General features: G+C 36.2%; 1 protein-coding gene across 1 annotated transcript in view; it reads left to right on the forward strand.

The window, feature by feature from the left end:
* Positions 1-15,687, forward strand: part of TACR3 (tachykinin receptor 3) — a 151,983-nt gene that overhangs the window by 58,910 nt on the left and 77,386 nt on the right. Inside the window, exon 2 of the mRNA XM_006872709.1 lies at positions 15,399-15,587. Coding sequence (XP_006872771.1) covers positions 15,399-15,587 — 189 coding nt within the window. The remainder of the gene's footprint in view (positions 1-15,398; positions 15,588-15,687) is intronic.

Consider the following 15,687-nt stretch of genomic DNA (forward strand, 5'->3'; position numbering starts at 1 on the left):
GGTCACTATGGGTCAGTACCAACTCGATGGCACCAAACAACAACAAGGCTAAGCCTAGGTCCTTGTTTAGTGTTTGGGTTATGGTTAGAACTAGTGTTCGTGTTAGGAGTAGGGGTTAGCAAGGGCTAGGTATAAGTCTTGTTCTCGTTTTAGAGTTACAAATAGGCATATTTCTATTTAATTCTTTACTTGAAATATTCTTGATTTCCTCTTCTTTTGGAAGTACTTGTTGTTGTTGTTAAGTGCCATTGAGTCAATTGCAACCCATAGCAATCCTGTATAGGGTTTCCAAGGAGCAGCTGGTGAGTTTGAACCACCAATTTTGCAATTCAAATGACTTTGCAGTATGACGCATTAGCCCACAGCACCACACCAGGACTCTGTTGTTATTAGGTACCATCAAATTGGAACCAACTCATAGTGACCCTAAGTACAACAGAACAAAACATTGCTCGGTCCTGCACCAACTTCACACAATTACTAATTGTGAGTCCATTGCTGCTGCCACTGTGCCAATCCATCTAGTTGGGGCTCTTCCTCTTTTTGTTTGACCCTCCACTTTACCAGACATGATATATGAAGAATGAGAAATGAAGTGTTGTCATCTGGCTTCAAAGGAGAATTCCGGATTTACTTCTTTCAACACAGATTTGTTTGTTCTTTTGTCAGTCCATGGTACTGTATATATTCTCCTCTAACACAATAACTAAAATGCATCAATTCTTCTACAGTCTTGCATATTCTTTGCCCAACATTCACATGTGTATGAGGTTATTGAAAATACCATGCCTTGGGTCAGGTGCATCTTGTCCTCAAACTGACACCATTGCTATCAAACACTTTAAAGAGAACTCATGCATCATATTTGCCTAATGCAATATGTTGTTTAATTTTTTGACTGCTGCTGATGACTGCTGATGGTTAAACTGAGCAAAATGTAGTCTGTAATGACTTCTACCTTTTCTCCATTTATGTGGGTTTTGTTCATTGGTCCAGTAGTAAAAAAATTTGTCTGCTTTACATTGAGGTGCATCCCAAACAGAAGGCTTTCATCTTTTGTCTTTATCAGTATTTTAAGTCCGCTTCACTTTCAGTAAACTAGTTTGTAACATCAGCATAAGCAGGTTATAAATACATCTTCCTCCAATTCTGATGCCACATTTTTCTTCATATAATACAGATTCTCAGATTATGGATTATGTGCACAGTGTACAGGTTGAATAAATATGGTGAAAAAACATAACCTCGGTGCATACCTTAGCTAATTTGAAACCATCTAGTAATCACTTTTTCTGTTTCAACAACTGCCTCTTGGTCTATGTACAGGTTCATGAGAACAATCAAGTTCTACAATACTCATTCTTCAAAATGTTGTACATAGTTTATCCTGATCCACACAGTTGAAAGCCTTTGCATAGTCAATAAAGCACAGGTGAATATCTTTCTGGTGTTCTCTGGTTTCAGCCAAGATCCATCTGACATCAGTAATAATATTCCTCATTCCCCATGCACATCTGAATCTGACTTGAACCTTTGGCAGTTCGTTGTCAATGCACATTTGCAGTCCTTTTTGGATTATATTTAGCAAAAATTTATTTGTATGAGATACTAATGATATTGTCTGATGGCTTCTGCATTCCATTGGGTTATCTCTCTTTGGAATGGGCACAAATATGGATCTCTTCCAATCAGTTGGCCAGTAGTTGTCTTCCAAATTTCTTGATCTCCAGTGCTGTCTCAGTTTGTTGAAAGATTTAAGTTTGTATTTCATCAATTCCCAGAGGCTTTTTCTTTGTCATTGCCTTCAGTGCACCTTGGACTTCTTCCTTCAGTGTCATTGGCTCTTGATCATATGCTACTTGTTGAAATGGTTGAACATCAACCATTTCTTTTTGGTACAGTGGCTCTGGGTATTCCTTCCATCTTCTTTTGATGCTGTCTGCATAACTCAATATTTTGCCCACAGAATCCTTAAATATTTCAATTAAAGGCTTGATTTTTTTCTTCAGTTCCCTTTGTTTGAGAAATCTTGAGCGTTTCTTCCTTTTTGGGTTTCTAACTCCAAATCTTGGCACATTTCATTATAGTATTTGACTTTGTCTTGTCAAGCTGCTCTTTGAATTTTTCTTTTACTTCCTCATTTCTTCTATTTTCTTTAGTATCTTTTTGCCTTAGAGCAAGTTTCAGAGTCTCCTCTGGCATGCATTTTGGTCTTTTCCTTTTGTATTGTCTTCTTAATGATCTTTTACTTTTTTTCTGTGTTATGTTCTTGTTATCATCCCATAACTCTTCGGTTCTTTGGTCTTTATTGTATAATGAATCAAATCTGTTCTTCAGATGATCTCTAAATTCAGGTGGGATATGTTCAAGATCACATTTTGGCTCTCAAAGACTCATTTTAACGTTCCTCAGTTTCAGCCTGAACTTCCATATGAGCAATTGATGTTCCACATTCTGCTCCTGGCCTTGTTTTGGTTGATGATATGAAGCTTTTCCAACATCCCTTCCATAGAGGTAGTACATTGGATTTCTGTGTATTCCAACTAGTGAGATCCATGTATATAATTGTCTTTTATGTTGTGTAAAAAAGTATTTGCAATAAAGAAATCATTGGTCTTGCAAAATTCTATCATATGATCTCCAGCATTGCTTCTGTCACCAAGGCCATATTTCCCAACTACTAATCCTTCATCTTTGTTTCCAACCTTTGTATTCTAATCACCAGTAATTATCAATACATTTTGATTTCATTTTTGACCAATTTCAGACTAAAGAAATTGATATAATTCTTCAATTTCAGCACCGCTGGCTTTAGTGATTGGTGTGTAGATTTGCATATTAGTGATATTAACTCATCTTCCTTGTATATGTTGGGATATTATCCTATCACAGTGTTGTACTTAAAGACAGATCTTGATGTGTTCTTTCAGATAATGAATGTGACACCATTTCTCTTTAATTTGTAATTCCTGGCATAGTAATCCATCTGATTGTCAGATTAAAAATGGCCAATAACAGTCCATTTCAATTCACTAATTCCTAGGGTATTGATGTTTATGAGTTCCATTTCATTTTTTTTCAATTTCCACTTTTCCTAGATTTATACTTTATACATTCCATGTTCTGATTATTAATGGATGTTTATAGCTGTTTCTATATTTTTAGTTGTGTTCCCTCAGAAAATGAAGGTTTCAAAGACTTTGTTCCATTTGCATCATCACGGCCAACTCTACTTTGAGTAGGCAGCTCTGCCCCAGTTGTATTTTGAGTGCCTTCCAACCTGAAGGACTCATCTTCTAGCACTGTATCTGACAATATTCTGGTGCTTTTAATCATGTTTCAGTAGTCAATAATCTGGTTCTAACTGACAGTTTTCCACTGCTATTCATAGATTTTCAGTGACTAAATATTCAAAAAAGTCTGTTTCTCCTTTCTTAGAAGTACTATACAATATTCCCTTTTTTTACTTTTTGTTTTCTTTTGTTTCAGTGTTATAAATTGGTATCTCTGATTTCCTACTTTTAATTCTTATAAGTTTATTTTACTTTGGATACTTCTATATGAGTTTTGTTCCGGGTGATATTTCATTATATGAGTCTTAGGTTGTTGTCAGCTATAGTTGGTTCTCTGTCCAAAGGGTTCCTTGTAGTTTTTTTCTGTAAGGTTGGCCTGGCTTTTGCATTCTTTTTTAAAGTTCTGTTTAATTGTAAATGTCCTAAATTGCCATCACATTTGATAGACAATTTTTCTAGGTATAAGACTCTTGTTTGGCAATTTTTCTTTCCAGTGTTTCATGTATGTCATTTCAATATCTGCTTGCCTACTCAGTTCCTGCTGAGAAATCAGAGCTTAGTCTTTTTAGTATTTCTTTGTAGGTAACTTTTCATTTACCCTGTGCTGCTTTCAGTTTCTTCGGGGTATGGCCTGCTTCCAAAATATTGGACATTTGAGCAGAGTTTGTTGCTTTCTGCTGGGTCTGGATCCTGTGTCTGGCTCTCATCTGATCTTTTGTTCCATGGACTTGAGCCAGTGGTCTGTTCTATTGCTTGACAACCCTGACAGTTGCCAGTAGCCTGCCTTCTTACTTGCTGGAGCTGTCTGCCTGCTTAGTCTTTGGTTCTGAAAAGTTTGATTATAATATGTTTTGGTGATTTTCTTTTGGAACTTATCATGTTTGGAATTTGTTTAACTTCTTGAATGGTGATCTTATAATTTTTCATGATGTTAGGGAAGTTTTCTTCAAAAAACTCTTGGATAATTTGTTTTATATTTTTTTGTTTTTGTTGTTTTCTATTTCTGTGTGTGTGTCTTCCCATTCTGGAATTCCAGTCACAAGTACGTTATTCTTCTTGATTTTGTTCAACATTTATATTAGCAATTCTTCAGATTTTTTTTTCCTTTTCTGATTGTTACTGTTGTTGCTAAGTGTGATTGAGTCTGTTCTGAGTTCCAGTAATCTGTATGGTTTCTGAGAAGCAGCTAGTAGGTTTGAACCACCAACTTTGGGATAACAGTCCAGCACTTATCCAGTCATTCCATATCAGGGCTTGATTGTTCCTTTAGCAGAATATTGAAAGATTTATCTTCAAGCTCAGTAATTCAGCCTTCCAATCAATCAATTTTACTTCTTTGTCTTTATGTTTATTACCTATTTCTGAAGTATTAGTTTTATAATTGCTGTTTTTGTATGGTGCACAATTTTTCATTTATTTTGTCAGTTTGTTCTTGTAATACTTTCCTGAAATCTTCTGAAGTTTTTTTTTTTTTTTTCCTTGTGTTCTCCTTGCTTTCCTCAATCTTTCTCAATTCAATGACGATAACTAGATATCATTCTTTTAAATTGTTTATAAAGTCAGTCTTAAACTATTTCTAATACCTGACTCTGTATTTTGTTCCTTGTTCAAGGTACTCTGACTTGTTTCTTACTGTAAGCTGAAATGTTCTATATTCATGGAAACACTACAGTGTTTTTTAGTTTATATTCAACTGATGATGGTATATTGGTATGTTATCAGGCACTTGCCACCTATCTCCTGTTGGATGCAATAGAGACTGAAAGAATGAATGCAGTTCTCTATTAGCTCTTGTGCAGATTAGATCAGGGCAAGTTCACATGCTTCTAGAAACAAGGGAGTAATCCTTGTACATGACCCCAAGCAGAGCCAACCTTACACAAGACAGAGCCTATTGGCCACTAGGTTAGCTGGACATATTCCTGGCTATTGAGAGAGCTTGTAATTAGGGAGAACTATACCCCTACTTGAATGGGACACATAAATATCGATATCTTAGGCATTAGTGAGCTGAAATGGACTGGTATTGGCCATTTTGAATCTGAAACCAAATGGTTTACATTGTCGGGAATAAAAAAATGAAGAAGAATGGTGTAGCATTCATTGCCAAAAAGAACATATGCAGATCAGTCAGATAGGAAAATACGACCTTAGTGATAGAACTGATGCTGGAGATCGCATGATAAAATTCTGAAAACCAATGATTTGTTCATTCCAAATACCTTCCTTAGACAACATAAGAGATGATTACACACATGGACCTAACCAGATGGAATACACAGAAATCAAATAGACTACATCTGTGGGAAAAGACGGTGGAATAGCTCCATATTATCAGGCCAAACAAGGCCAGGGGCAGACTGTGGAACAGACCATCAATTACTCAGATGCAAATTCAAACTGAAGCTGAAGAAAATTTAAACAAGTACACAAGACACAAAATATCTCTTTGAATATATCCCACCTGAATTTAGAGACCACCTGAAGAGCAAAATTGATATATTAAACACTAAAGACTGAAGAACTGAAGAGTTGTGGGATGACATCAAGAAGAGCATACATGAAGAGCAAAAAGTCATTAAGAAGACAAGAGAGAAGGAAAAGATCAAAATGGATGTCATAAGAGACACTGAAACTTGCTATCCAGCATGTTGTTGCTAAGTGCCATTGAGTTGGTTCTGACCCATAGCTACCCTATATAGTGTCTCCAAGGAACGACTGGTGAGCTTGAACCGCCAACCTTGCAGTTCAAATGGCTTTGCAGTCTGGTGCATTAACCCACAGTGTCACAATAGCTCTCCAGCATGGAGATGTTAAAGTAAATGGAAGAAATGAGGAGGTACAAGAGCTGAACAAAAAATTTCAAATGTCAGCTCGAGAAGACAAAGTCAAATATTATAAGGAAATGTACAAAGATCAGGAGTTAGAAAACCAAAAAGGAAGAACACATTCAGCATTTCTCAAGCTGGGATAACTGAAGAAAAATGTCAAGTCTCAACTTTAATTATTGAAGGACTCTCTGGGAAAATTATTGAATGATGCAGAAAACATCAAAAGAAGATGTAAGGAATACCCAGAGTCACTGCACCAAAAGGACATGGTTAATGTTCAGTAGTTCCAAGAGGTAGCATATGATCAACAGCCAATGATACTGAAGGAGGAAGTCCAATGTGCACTGAAGCCATTTGCAAATGGAATACCAACTGAAATCTTTCAAGAAAGTGAGCTGCACTGGAGGCACTCACTTCTTTATGCTAAGAAATTTGGAGGACAACTATCTGGCCAGCTATGTGATAGCATGTGATGCTGGGGTAGAACTGGGCAGTATTTTTTTTGATGTACATAGGGTCACTATGACTTCACAAAAACAACCAACATAATTTCAAATTGCTATTCAGCACTGACTAGCAAACATATCTACTCCTTTAGCCAACTGTCTCTTCTTCTTCAAAACAATATTTCGGAATTTCTTTACTTTTCCTAAGTCAGTCACTTAGCAATTTGTCACAAGAACAATCATCCATCTTCAAAATTAAACTACTAGTAAGCTCCTTCTAGTTTTTAATTTATCAAATCAATTCTCCAAATTGTTGCTAAAAATTGTTTTCAAAAGACTATCTGATATTTGATTTCCCTGATTAAACAAATTACTTGCAACTTTTATTTTACCTTACTAGCCCCCTTTAGTTTCTATTTTAATTTTTGTTGTTACATGCCTGTAAGTTAGCCCTTGAGTCTTGGAAGCACTGCACAACAGAACTAAAAACTGGTTAGATTGCCATACCCACAATAAGGTTCAGATCAGAGCTTTGTGGTAGGATTTTAACTGGCTGATTTTGTAAAGTAGATCATCAGAACTTTCTTCTTAATTCAATTAGTCTAGAAACTCTGCTGAAATCTCTTCATCATCATAGTAATTACCACACCACCACTGATAGAGTGATAGCAACTGTACATGAGCTGCACCGTTGTTGTTGTTAAGTGCTGTCAAGTTAGTTATGAATCGTAGTGACCCTGTATAAGGTTTCTGAGGAGCGATTGGTGAGTTTGAACCATCAACCTTGTGATTCAAACTGACCTTGAAATCCAGTGCTTTATCTTACAGTGCCAGAACCCATAGGACGTGTTTCCTATGTGGAAGATGAGAATTCTGTCACGAATGTCTCCATTTTAATTACTGTTCTTGTTGTTAAGTGCCATGGAGTTTGTTCTGAGTCATAGCAACCCTGTATAGGGTTTCCGATCTAGTTGTCCAGTGCTGATTCCATTATATCATGTGTAAAAATACTATTATCGCAATCTACTACCAACTCATGAATTTTGCACATGCCATTTATTTTCCCAGAAATCTTTGCAGCCCTCACTTTCATGCCACCTTGTCTAGTCACCTTTTGAAATTTCAATTCAGAATTACTTTTGTTAAAGTAACAATCTAAAATGTGATCTTCCCAGAAAGTGCATTCATATGGCTATATGCTTTGCCTCTGTACCACTTATCACAGTTTATTTATTGGTTTGATTATTTGATTAGTGTCTTTATAACTCACTAGATTGTAAGGAATGTTAAGGCCATTTTTGGTTACTGTTGCATTACTACAGTGTTTGGAACTTCAGAGTAGGAATTCAGTAAATGTTTTGTTGAATAGATGAATAATAGATATGACCAGAAGTGACAAAAATGTCAGTTTAAAGTTTCAAAAATTTCTGCTGTTACCAAAGTGTTATTTAATGAAAGCATCACCTGATTTTTCCATATAATTCCAATAAATCAATTTTCTACCTGTCAGGAAATAAATTTTGTAACATTAAGCTAATTGGCCAAAAATTATCACTAATTTGTAGTTTATTTTAAATTTTCCATGCTACATTAATTAGCAGGATTCTAGTCCTGCTCATGTCATGCAAATTCTCTATTTAGTATCAAAAAAATTAACAGCCCAAGCATCCAAAATGCCTGCATAAAGTTCTAGGATAAACAAAAAGATTATGGTAGAGTTGGGAACAATATTCAATTCAGTACAATTTGTTGGCAAGTGCTGTAGAAACACCCACATAGCAATAATTCAATATACAGTTGTTGGTATGTGCTATCAAGTCAGATTAATGGTATAGTGAGTTATAATCAACAACAAGAGAAACAGAAATGTGTACCTTTTTATTACATATGCATTGCAGTGAATTGCTTACTATGGCCCTTCTAGCTCTCATTTTTGGTTGTTGTTAAGTGCTGTTGAGTTAATTCCAACTCATAGCGACCATGTATAGCTTTTCCAAGGAGTAGCTGGTGTGTTTGAACTGCCATTCTTATGATTCGTAGTCCATTGCTTATCCTACAGTGCCACACCAGGAGGTTTTTTAGCTCCCACCAAATGATTGGTTGTGTTGTTGTTAAGTGCCATTTAGTCAGTTCCAACCCATAGTGACCCTGTATAAGGTTTCCAAGGAGTGCTTTGTGGGTTTGAACCACCAACCTTGCAGCTAAAACTGACCTTGTGGTCCAGTGTGTTATCTTGCAGCAAGGCTATGCTGTAGCCCACTATGGTAATAAGGGGCATGGTATCCTTATGGGATGGTGGTAGTGAATGTGTGCCACAGAGTCAGTTCTGTATCATAGAGATTTATATAAGGTTTCTGAGTCTGTAAATCTTTATGAGAGCAGAAAGCTTCATCTTTCTTCCATGAAGCAACTGGTAGAGTAGAACTGCTTACCTTGCAGTTAACAGCCCAACTCATAATCGACTATGCTACCATGGCTCCTTTCCTTATGAGGTGTTGTTGTTGTTGTTAAGTTCTGTCGAGTTGGTGCTGACTCATAGCAACCTTGTATAGGGTTTCCAAGGAGCAGCTGGTGGGTTTGAACTGCTGATCTTGTGGTTCAAATCAATCTTTCAGTCTAGTGCATTATCCTGAAGTGCAACACCAAGACTAGGAACTAAGGTATGTTGTTGTTGTTGTTAAGTGCCATCAAGTTGGTTCCGACTCATAGCAAAGGAGCCTTATTAGGAGACTGGTTAATTTTACAATTCTGCTAGGCTTAAAATGAACGAACTCAGAGGTGCAGATTTCACTACCATAAAGAAAGAAAATTCATGAGTGTAGTGTATTCTGGAGACCTGAGATCCCTGAACCAAATATCCTCAATCCAGAAGACAGTGGCACCAGAGACATGAAGAAAGAGCACCAGAGAAGTGTCAATAGAAGATGCAGCAAAATGGGCATAAGACAGAGCATTAGGCTTCCCAGCCCATGGAATGAAAAAGCTGAGTACCTATGGTTGGAGGATTGCTGGTGGAGTATGGTACATCCTGGGCACTTGAATCAAGGTTTGACAACCCATGGAGCTAGAGTTAACACCTTCATGCCAAAGCTTATTGGTAGAGTGAGGTCCTGCTCATTGGTGGTAGTGATGTGCCATTGAGTAGGTTATGACTCATAGTGACTCTGTTATAATGTTTCTGAAGCTGTAAATCTTTATGTGAAACAGAAAGCCTCATCTTTCACCTGGAGAGTGGATGGTGAATTTGAACTGCTGATCTTTCCGTTATAGCAGCCCAACATGTAACTCACTATACCACCAGCACTCCGTGAGGTTCCTCTCAGGCAAAGTTAAAGAACTTGTTTGTGTCTATGAGCACAGCTGAGAGGAGACTGTCCTGACTGAAAAATTATATCCTGAGTATTTCTGATTCTGTATTGTAATCCATTACTTTCCTTTTTAAGTACCATAATCATGAGTAATTTGGTGTGTTCTGTGTAGTCATTGCAGCAAATTATCAAGGCAAGCAAAAAAGTAGAGTTCTGTAGGAGGGATGTTTGGTGTCTGTTAAAAATGTTGGAGGGTGGAGACATGTTTAACCTTTATCTCATAGGAATTGGTTTTGGACTGATGCTAATGGTAATTCCTCTCAGATGCCATCCCCACATCACTCGGACATTATGTCAGACTTTTTCTTTTTTTTTAATAGTATACATTAATACTTTTGAATTTACAACAGAAAATGTTCTTTCTGATTCTTTGGAAGTTGTCTATCTTACAGATTTTTCTGTCTCTTCCAAATTTCCTTACAGGACTTGTTATAATCAAAAGCAAAAATAATTATTTATATGGATTCTTAACACTGACAAAATTGATGATGTGTTCCAGTGCCCTTCTAAAATTCTGAGTTATTTTGGGCAGTTCGCTTAATCTTTTAAACCTCGAATTCTTCTATAAATCTGAGATAATAATGTAACTCTATAAAATAGAGTTATTTTGCTGTTGTTGTTGTTTTCAGGTTTCATCCAGTCAGTTCCAACACCAGGAGTTCTGGTGTGGCGCTGTGGGCTAATGCGTCAGACTGCAAAGTCATTTGAACTGCAAGGTCAGTGGCTCAAGCTCACCAGCTGCTCCTTGGAAACCATATATGGGGCTGCTAAGGGTCGGAATTGACTCGACAGCACTTAACAACAACACCAATGAACAATAGAACAAAACACTGCTTAGTCCTGCACCATCTTCACAATCTTTGTTATGACTGAGCCCATTGCCGCTGTCACTGTGCCAATCCATCTTGTTGAGAGTCGTCATCTTTTTCACTAGCCCTACACTTTATCAAGCATGATGTCTTTTTCCAGAGACTGATCCACCCTGATAACATGTCCAAAGTTTTAAAAACAAAGTCTCGTCGTTCTGTCTCAAAGGAGCATTCTGGCTGTGCTCTTCCAATACAGATTTGTTTGCTCTTCTGGCAGTCCATGATATTTTTCATATTCTCCTCCAAAACTATGTCTCAAATGCATCAATTCTTCTGTGGTTTTCCTTATTCACTGTCTCACTTTCACATGCTTATGAGGCAATGGAAAATACCAAGACTTGAGTCAGGTATGCCTTAGTCCTTAAACTGACATCTTTGCTCTTGAACACTTTAAATAAGTTTTATGTAGCAGATTAGCCTAATGTAACACATCATTTGATTTCTCAGCTGCTGCTTCCATGAATTTTGAGAGCAGATCAAAATAAAATGAAGTGTTTGACAGCTTCAATGTTCTCTCCATTTATCGTGATGTTATTATTTGGTCCAGTTGTGCAGAGTTTTGTTGTCTTTACATTGAGGTGCAATCCATACTGATGGCCATAGTCTTTTACCTTCATTAGTATTTTATGTCCTCTTTACTTTCAGCAAGCAACATTATATCATCTGCATATCACAGATTGTTAATGAGTCATCCTCCAAGCCTAATGCCACATTCCTTATCGTATATCACCCAGCTTCTCGGTTTATTTGCAGAGCATAAAGATTGAAGACGTATGGTTAAAAAAAAAAAATACAATCCTGGAGCGTACCTCTCCTAATTTTAAAGTATTCAGTACCCACTTATTCTGTTTGAATGACTGCCTCTTGGTCTATGTACAATTAAGTGTTCTGGAATACTCATTCTTCACAATGTTATCCATAGTTTGTCATGATCCATATAATCAAAATATTTTGCATAGTTAATAAATCACAGGTAAACATCTTTCTGGTATTCTCTGTTTTCAGTTAAGATCCATCTGATATCAACAATGCTATCCCACTTTCCACATCCTAATCTGAATCTGACTTGAATCTCTGGCAGTTCCCTGTCAATGTACTGTTGCAGCCATTTTTTAATTCAGAAAAATTTTGCATGCATTTTATATTAATGATGTTGTCCAATGATTTATGCATTCCACTGGGTCACCTCGCTTTGGAATGAGTACAAATAGGGATTTCTTCCAATCAATTGGCCAAGCTGTCTTCCAAATTTCTTGGCATAGATGAGTGAGTATTTCCAGTGATGTATCAGTTTGTTGAAAGATTTCAGTTTGTATCCATCAGTTCCTGGAACCTTGTTTTTTTGCCAACACCTTCAGTGCACACTGTACTTATTCCTTGGGTGCCATTGGCTATTGATCATATGCTACTTATTGAAATGGTTGAACATCATCCATTTCTTTTTGATACAGTAACTGTGTGTTCCTTTCATTTTCTTTTGATGCTTCCTACAACATTCATTATTCTTCCCATAGAAATCTTCACTATTGCAAGTCGAGGTTAGAATTTTTTTTCTCTTTGGTTCTTTCAGTTTGAGAAATGCTGATCATGCTCTTCCCTGTTGGTTTTCTAAGTCCAGGTCTTTGCACATTTCATTATAGTACTTGATTTTGTCTTTGTGAGATGTCCTTTGAAGTTTTCTGTTCAGATCGTTTGCCTCCTCTTTTTATCCATTTCCTTTAGCATATTTATGATAGAGAGCAAGTTTCAGAGTCTCTTCTGACATCCACTTTGTTCTTTTCCTTCTTTTATGTCTTCTTAATGAACTTTTGCTTTATTCCTGTATGATATTCTTAATATCACCCCCAAAGTTTTCTGATCTTCTGTCATGTGTCTACTTAATCAAATCTGTTCTTCAGATGCTCTCTAAATTAAGAGATATATACTAGATTAAGAATATATATCGGATATATTTGAGGTCACTGTTTTACTCTAGTAGATTTGTTTAAATTTTCTTCAGCTTCAGCCTAAACTTGCATATGGGCAATTGATGGTCAGTTCCACAGCCTGCTCCTGGCTTTGTTTTGATTAATGATATAGAGCGTATCCACCATCTCTTCCCACAGATTTAGTCAATTTGATTTATGTGTATTCCATCTGGTGGGGTCCCTGTGTATAATCATCTTTCATGTTGTTTTAAAAAGGTATTTGCAATTAATAAGTCATTGGTCTTGCAAAATTCTATCATGGCGTCTCCAGCATCATTTCTATCACCACAGCCTTATTTTCCAACTACTATGAGTCCTGGTGTGGCACTGTGGCTAATGCATCAGACTGCAAAGTTGTTTGAACTGCAAGGTTGGTGGTTCAAGCTCACCAGCTGCTCCTTGGAAGCCCTATACAGGGTTGCTATGGGTTGTAATTGACTCGATGGCATTTAACAACGACAGCAACCTAACGTAATTAGCAATAACTTGATGTTGCTATTTTTATTTATTAGCATCAAACACATGAGAAGTTAATTTTAAATAGTCTTCATTTCTAATGTGAATTTTATTTTCTTTGTGTGGTTCACTTTATTTTCCTAAAACATGGGCCTGTTTTTCTAGGTATCTTTTCATAGATTAGATTCACATTACTTAAAAGTTATGTATATTGAATTAAGAATATTTCCTTAAAGTAAATTGTAACTATAATTTATAGAAGAATTGTTTATACCTAGACTTAACTATAAGGAACCCTAGTGGCACAGCGGTTACAAACTTGGCTACTAAACAAAAGGTTTGCATTTTAAATCCACCATCTGCTCTGTTGGGGAAAGAATATGGCAATCTGCTTCCATAAAAATGTATAGCTTTGAAAAGTCTATAGGGCAGATCTACTCTGTCTTATTGGGTCACATGGGTTAGAATCTAATGGAAGGCAATGAGATTTTATAAGTTTACATTCAATTATATCTATCAAATATTTAATTCTAATGAATAGCTAAAAACATAAACAACAATAAATGAATTAATAAATTATGATCCTTTTGAAACATATGGTTTAAAGTTAAAACATTTGTTAATTAAGTAACTCATTTTTTGGTAAAAATATTGCATTTTAAAATTTGCGTAAATCAAAATGTTTTGGGGAACTGCAAAATGACAGATATAATTTAAATAGCTTATTTAAATATAATTTAAATAGTCTGTTTATTGATATCCCAAACCAAAACCATTGCCATCAAGTCATTTCCTACTCACAGCTACCTTATGTAGGGTTCTCTGAGACCATAAATCTTTAAAAAAGCATACGTTGTTGTTGTTGTCAGGTACCATCAAGTCAGAACCAACTCATAGTGACCCCATGTACAGCAGAACGAACAATGTCTGATCCTGGGCCAACCTCACTACCGCTGCCACACTTGAGTCCATCAATGATGCCACCTGGCCAATCCATCTCGTTAGGAGTCTTCCTCTTTTTCTCTGACCCTCCACCTTACCCAGCATGACATCCTTCTCCAGTGACTGTTCCCTCCTGACAATATGTCCAAAGTATGAGAGATGAAGCTTAGCCATCCTGGCCTCCAAGGAGCACTCTGGCTGCACCTCTTCCAAAACAGACAGTCTCATGTTATTCCCAAGGAGTAACCAGTGGGTTTGAACCATCAATCTCACAGTTGTTTATCCTACAGCACCACTGGGGTTCAAAAACAATAATCAGTTTGGTATATTTTGTGTTCTGTACAGTAGCTTGAATTTGATAATTTACTTATTTTTTGTTCACTTTAAAATTAGAAATTTCATAACCTAGATATATTACTATTATCTTCACCAAATGAAAAAAGCTTGACTTTTGTTCCTAGATTCAGAGAGGTCCCAACTTTTGAAAAGTTGCTATACTCTAAGTCTTATGTTAGTGTGTTTTTGAGAGCATCAAATATATTTGACATAGCTATGTTATGTAATTACATACTTACTATGGAGAACATTTTCAGGAAGCAGTATGAACTCAGTTTTGGGGATGTGGGAAATAACAGGAGGCATAGCCCCAATAAACCTCTATTTATTTGTTATGATTTGAATCCTGAACTTTGTACTTGATCTTAAATGAACATGTTGATAATATACTTCATAATGATTCTTCATCCTTGCAATAATGTAGGTATCATGCATGTTATTTCTGCAGTATTTTCTTTTCAGTAAAACATAAAAAAGAGAAGTTAAGGTTTTTAAGGTGAGGAACTGGTATTTTTAAGCATTTGGTATATATCTTTTCTATTTAATTTGGTCCACATTTTTAAAATTGTGGTAATGTGTTAGATATTCAAAGCCATTCACTTGCCTATTTTTTTGATCCTCACTTCATCTTTAAGAAGTGGGTGTTCTTATATCTGCTTTAAAAACAATAAAGCTGAAGGTCAGAAAGGTTAAATGAATTTTCTAGTTTGAATCTAGGTCTGTTTGATTCCTAGAATGATGCCTCTTTCACCATTCTCTGCTGCTCCTAAATAATACAATCTTTATCAACTTTTTTGCCAGGAGACAACTTTGACCATTTATAGATTTTCAGAACATTAAACTCTCTTAACAGGGGAATAGACTAATGAATTTTGTCTGTTTTTATACAGGTATATGGCTATTATTGATCCTTTGAAACCCAGACTGTCTGCCACAGCTACCAAGATTGTCATTGGAAGTATTTGGGTTCTAGCATTTCTACTTGCTTTTCCTCAGTGTCTTTACTCTAAAACCAAAGTCATGCCTGAACGTACTCTTTGTTATGTTCAATGGCCCAATGGTTCAAAGCAACATTTCACGTAAGTTAATTCTCTGTTATGCTCTTCATTCAATATATCAAACATTTAGAAAACTATGGGTTGAAATAAATGATTAAATAAATATGTTGTTGTTGTTGTT

Source organism: Chrysochloris asiatica, unplaced genomic scaffold, assembly GCF_000296735.1.
Source record: "Chrysochloris asiatica unplaced genomic scaffold, ChrAsi1.0 scaffold00211, whole genome shotgun sequence".
Taxonomy (NCBI): domain Eukaryota; kingdom Metazoa; phylum Chordata; class Mammalia; order Afrosoricida; family Chrysochloridae; genus Chrysochloris; species Chrysochloris asiatica.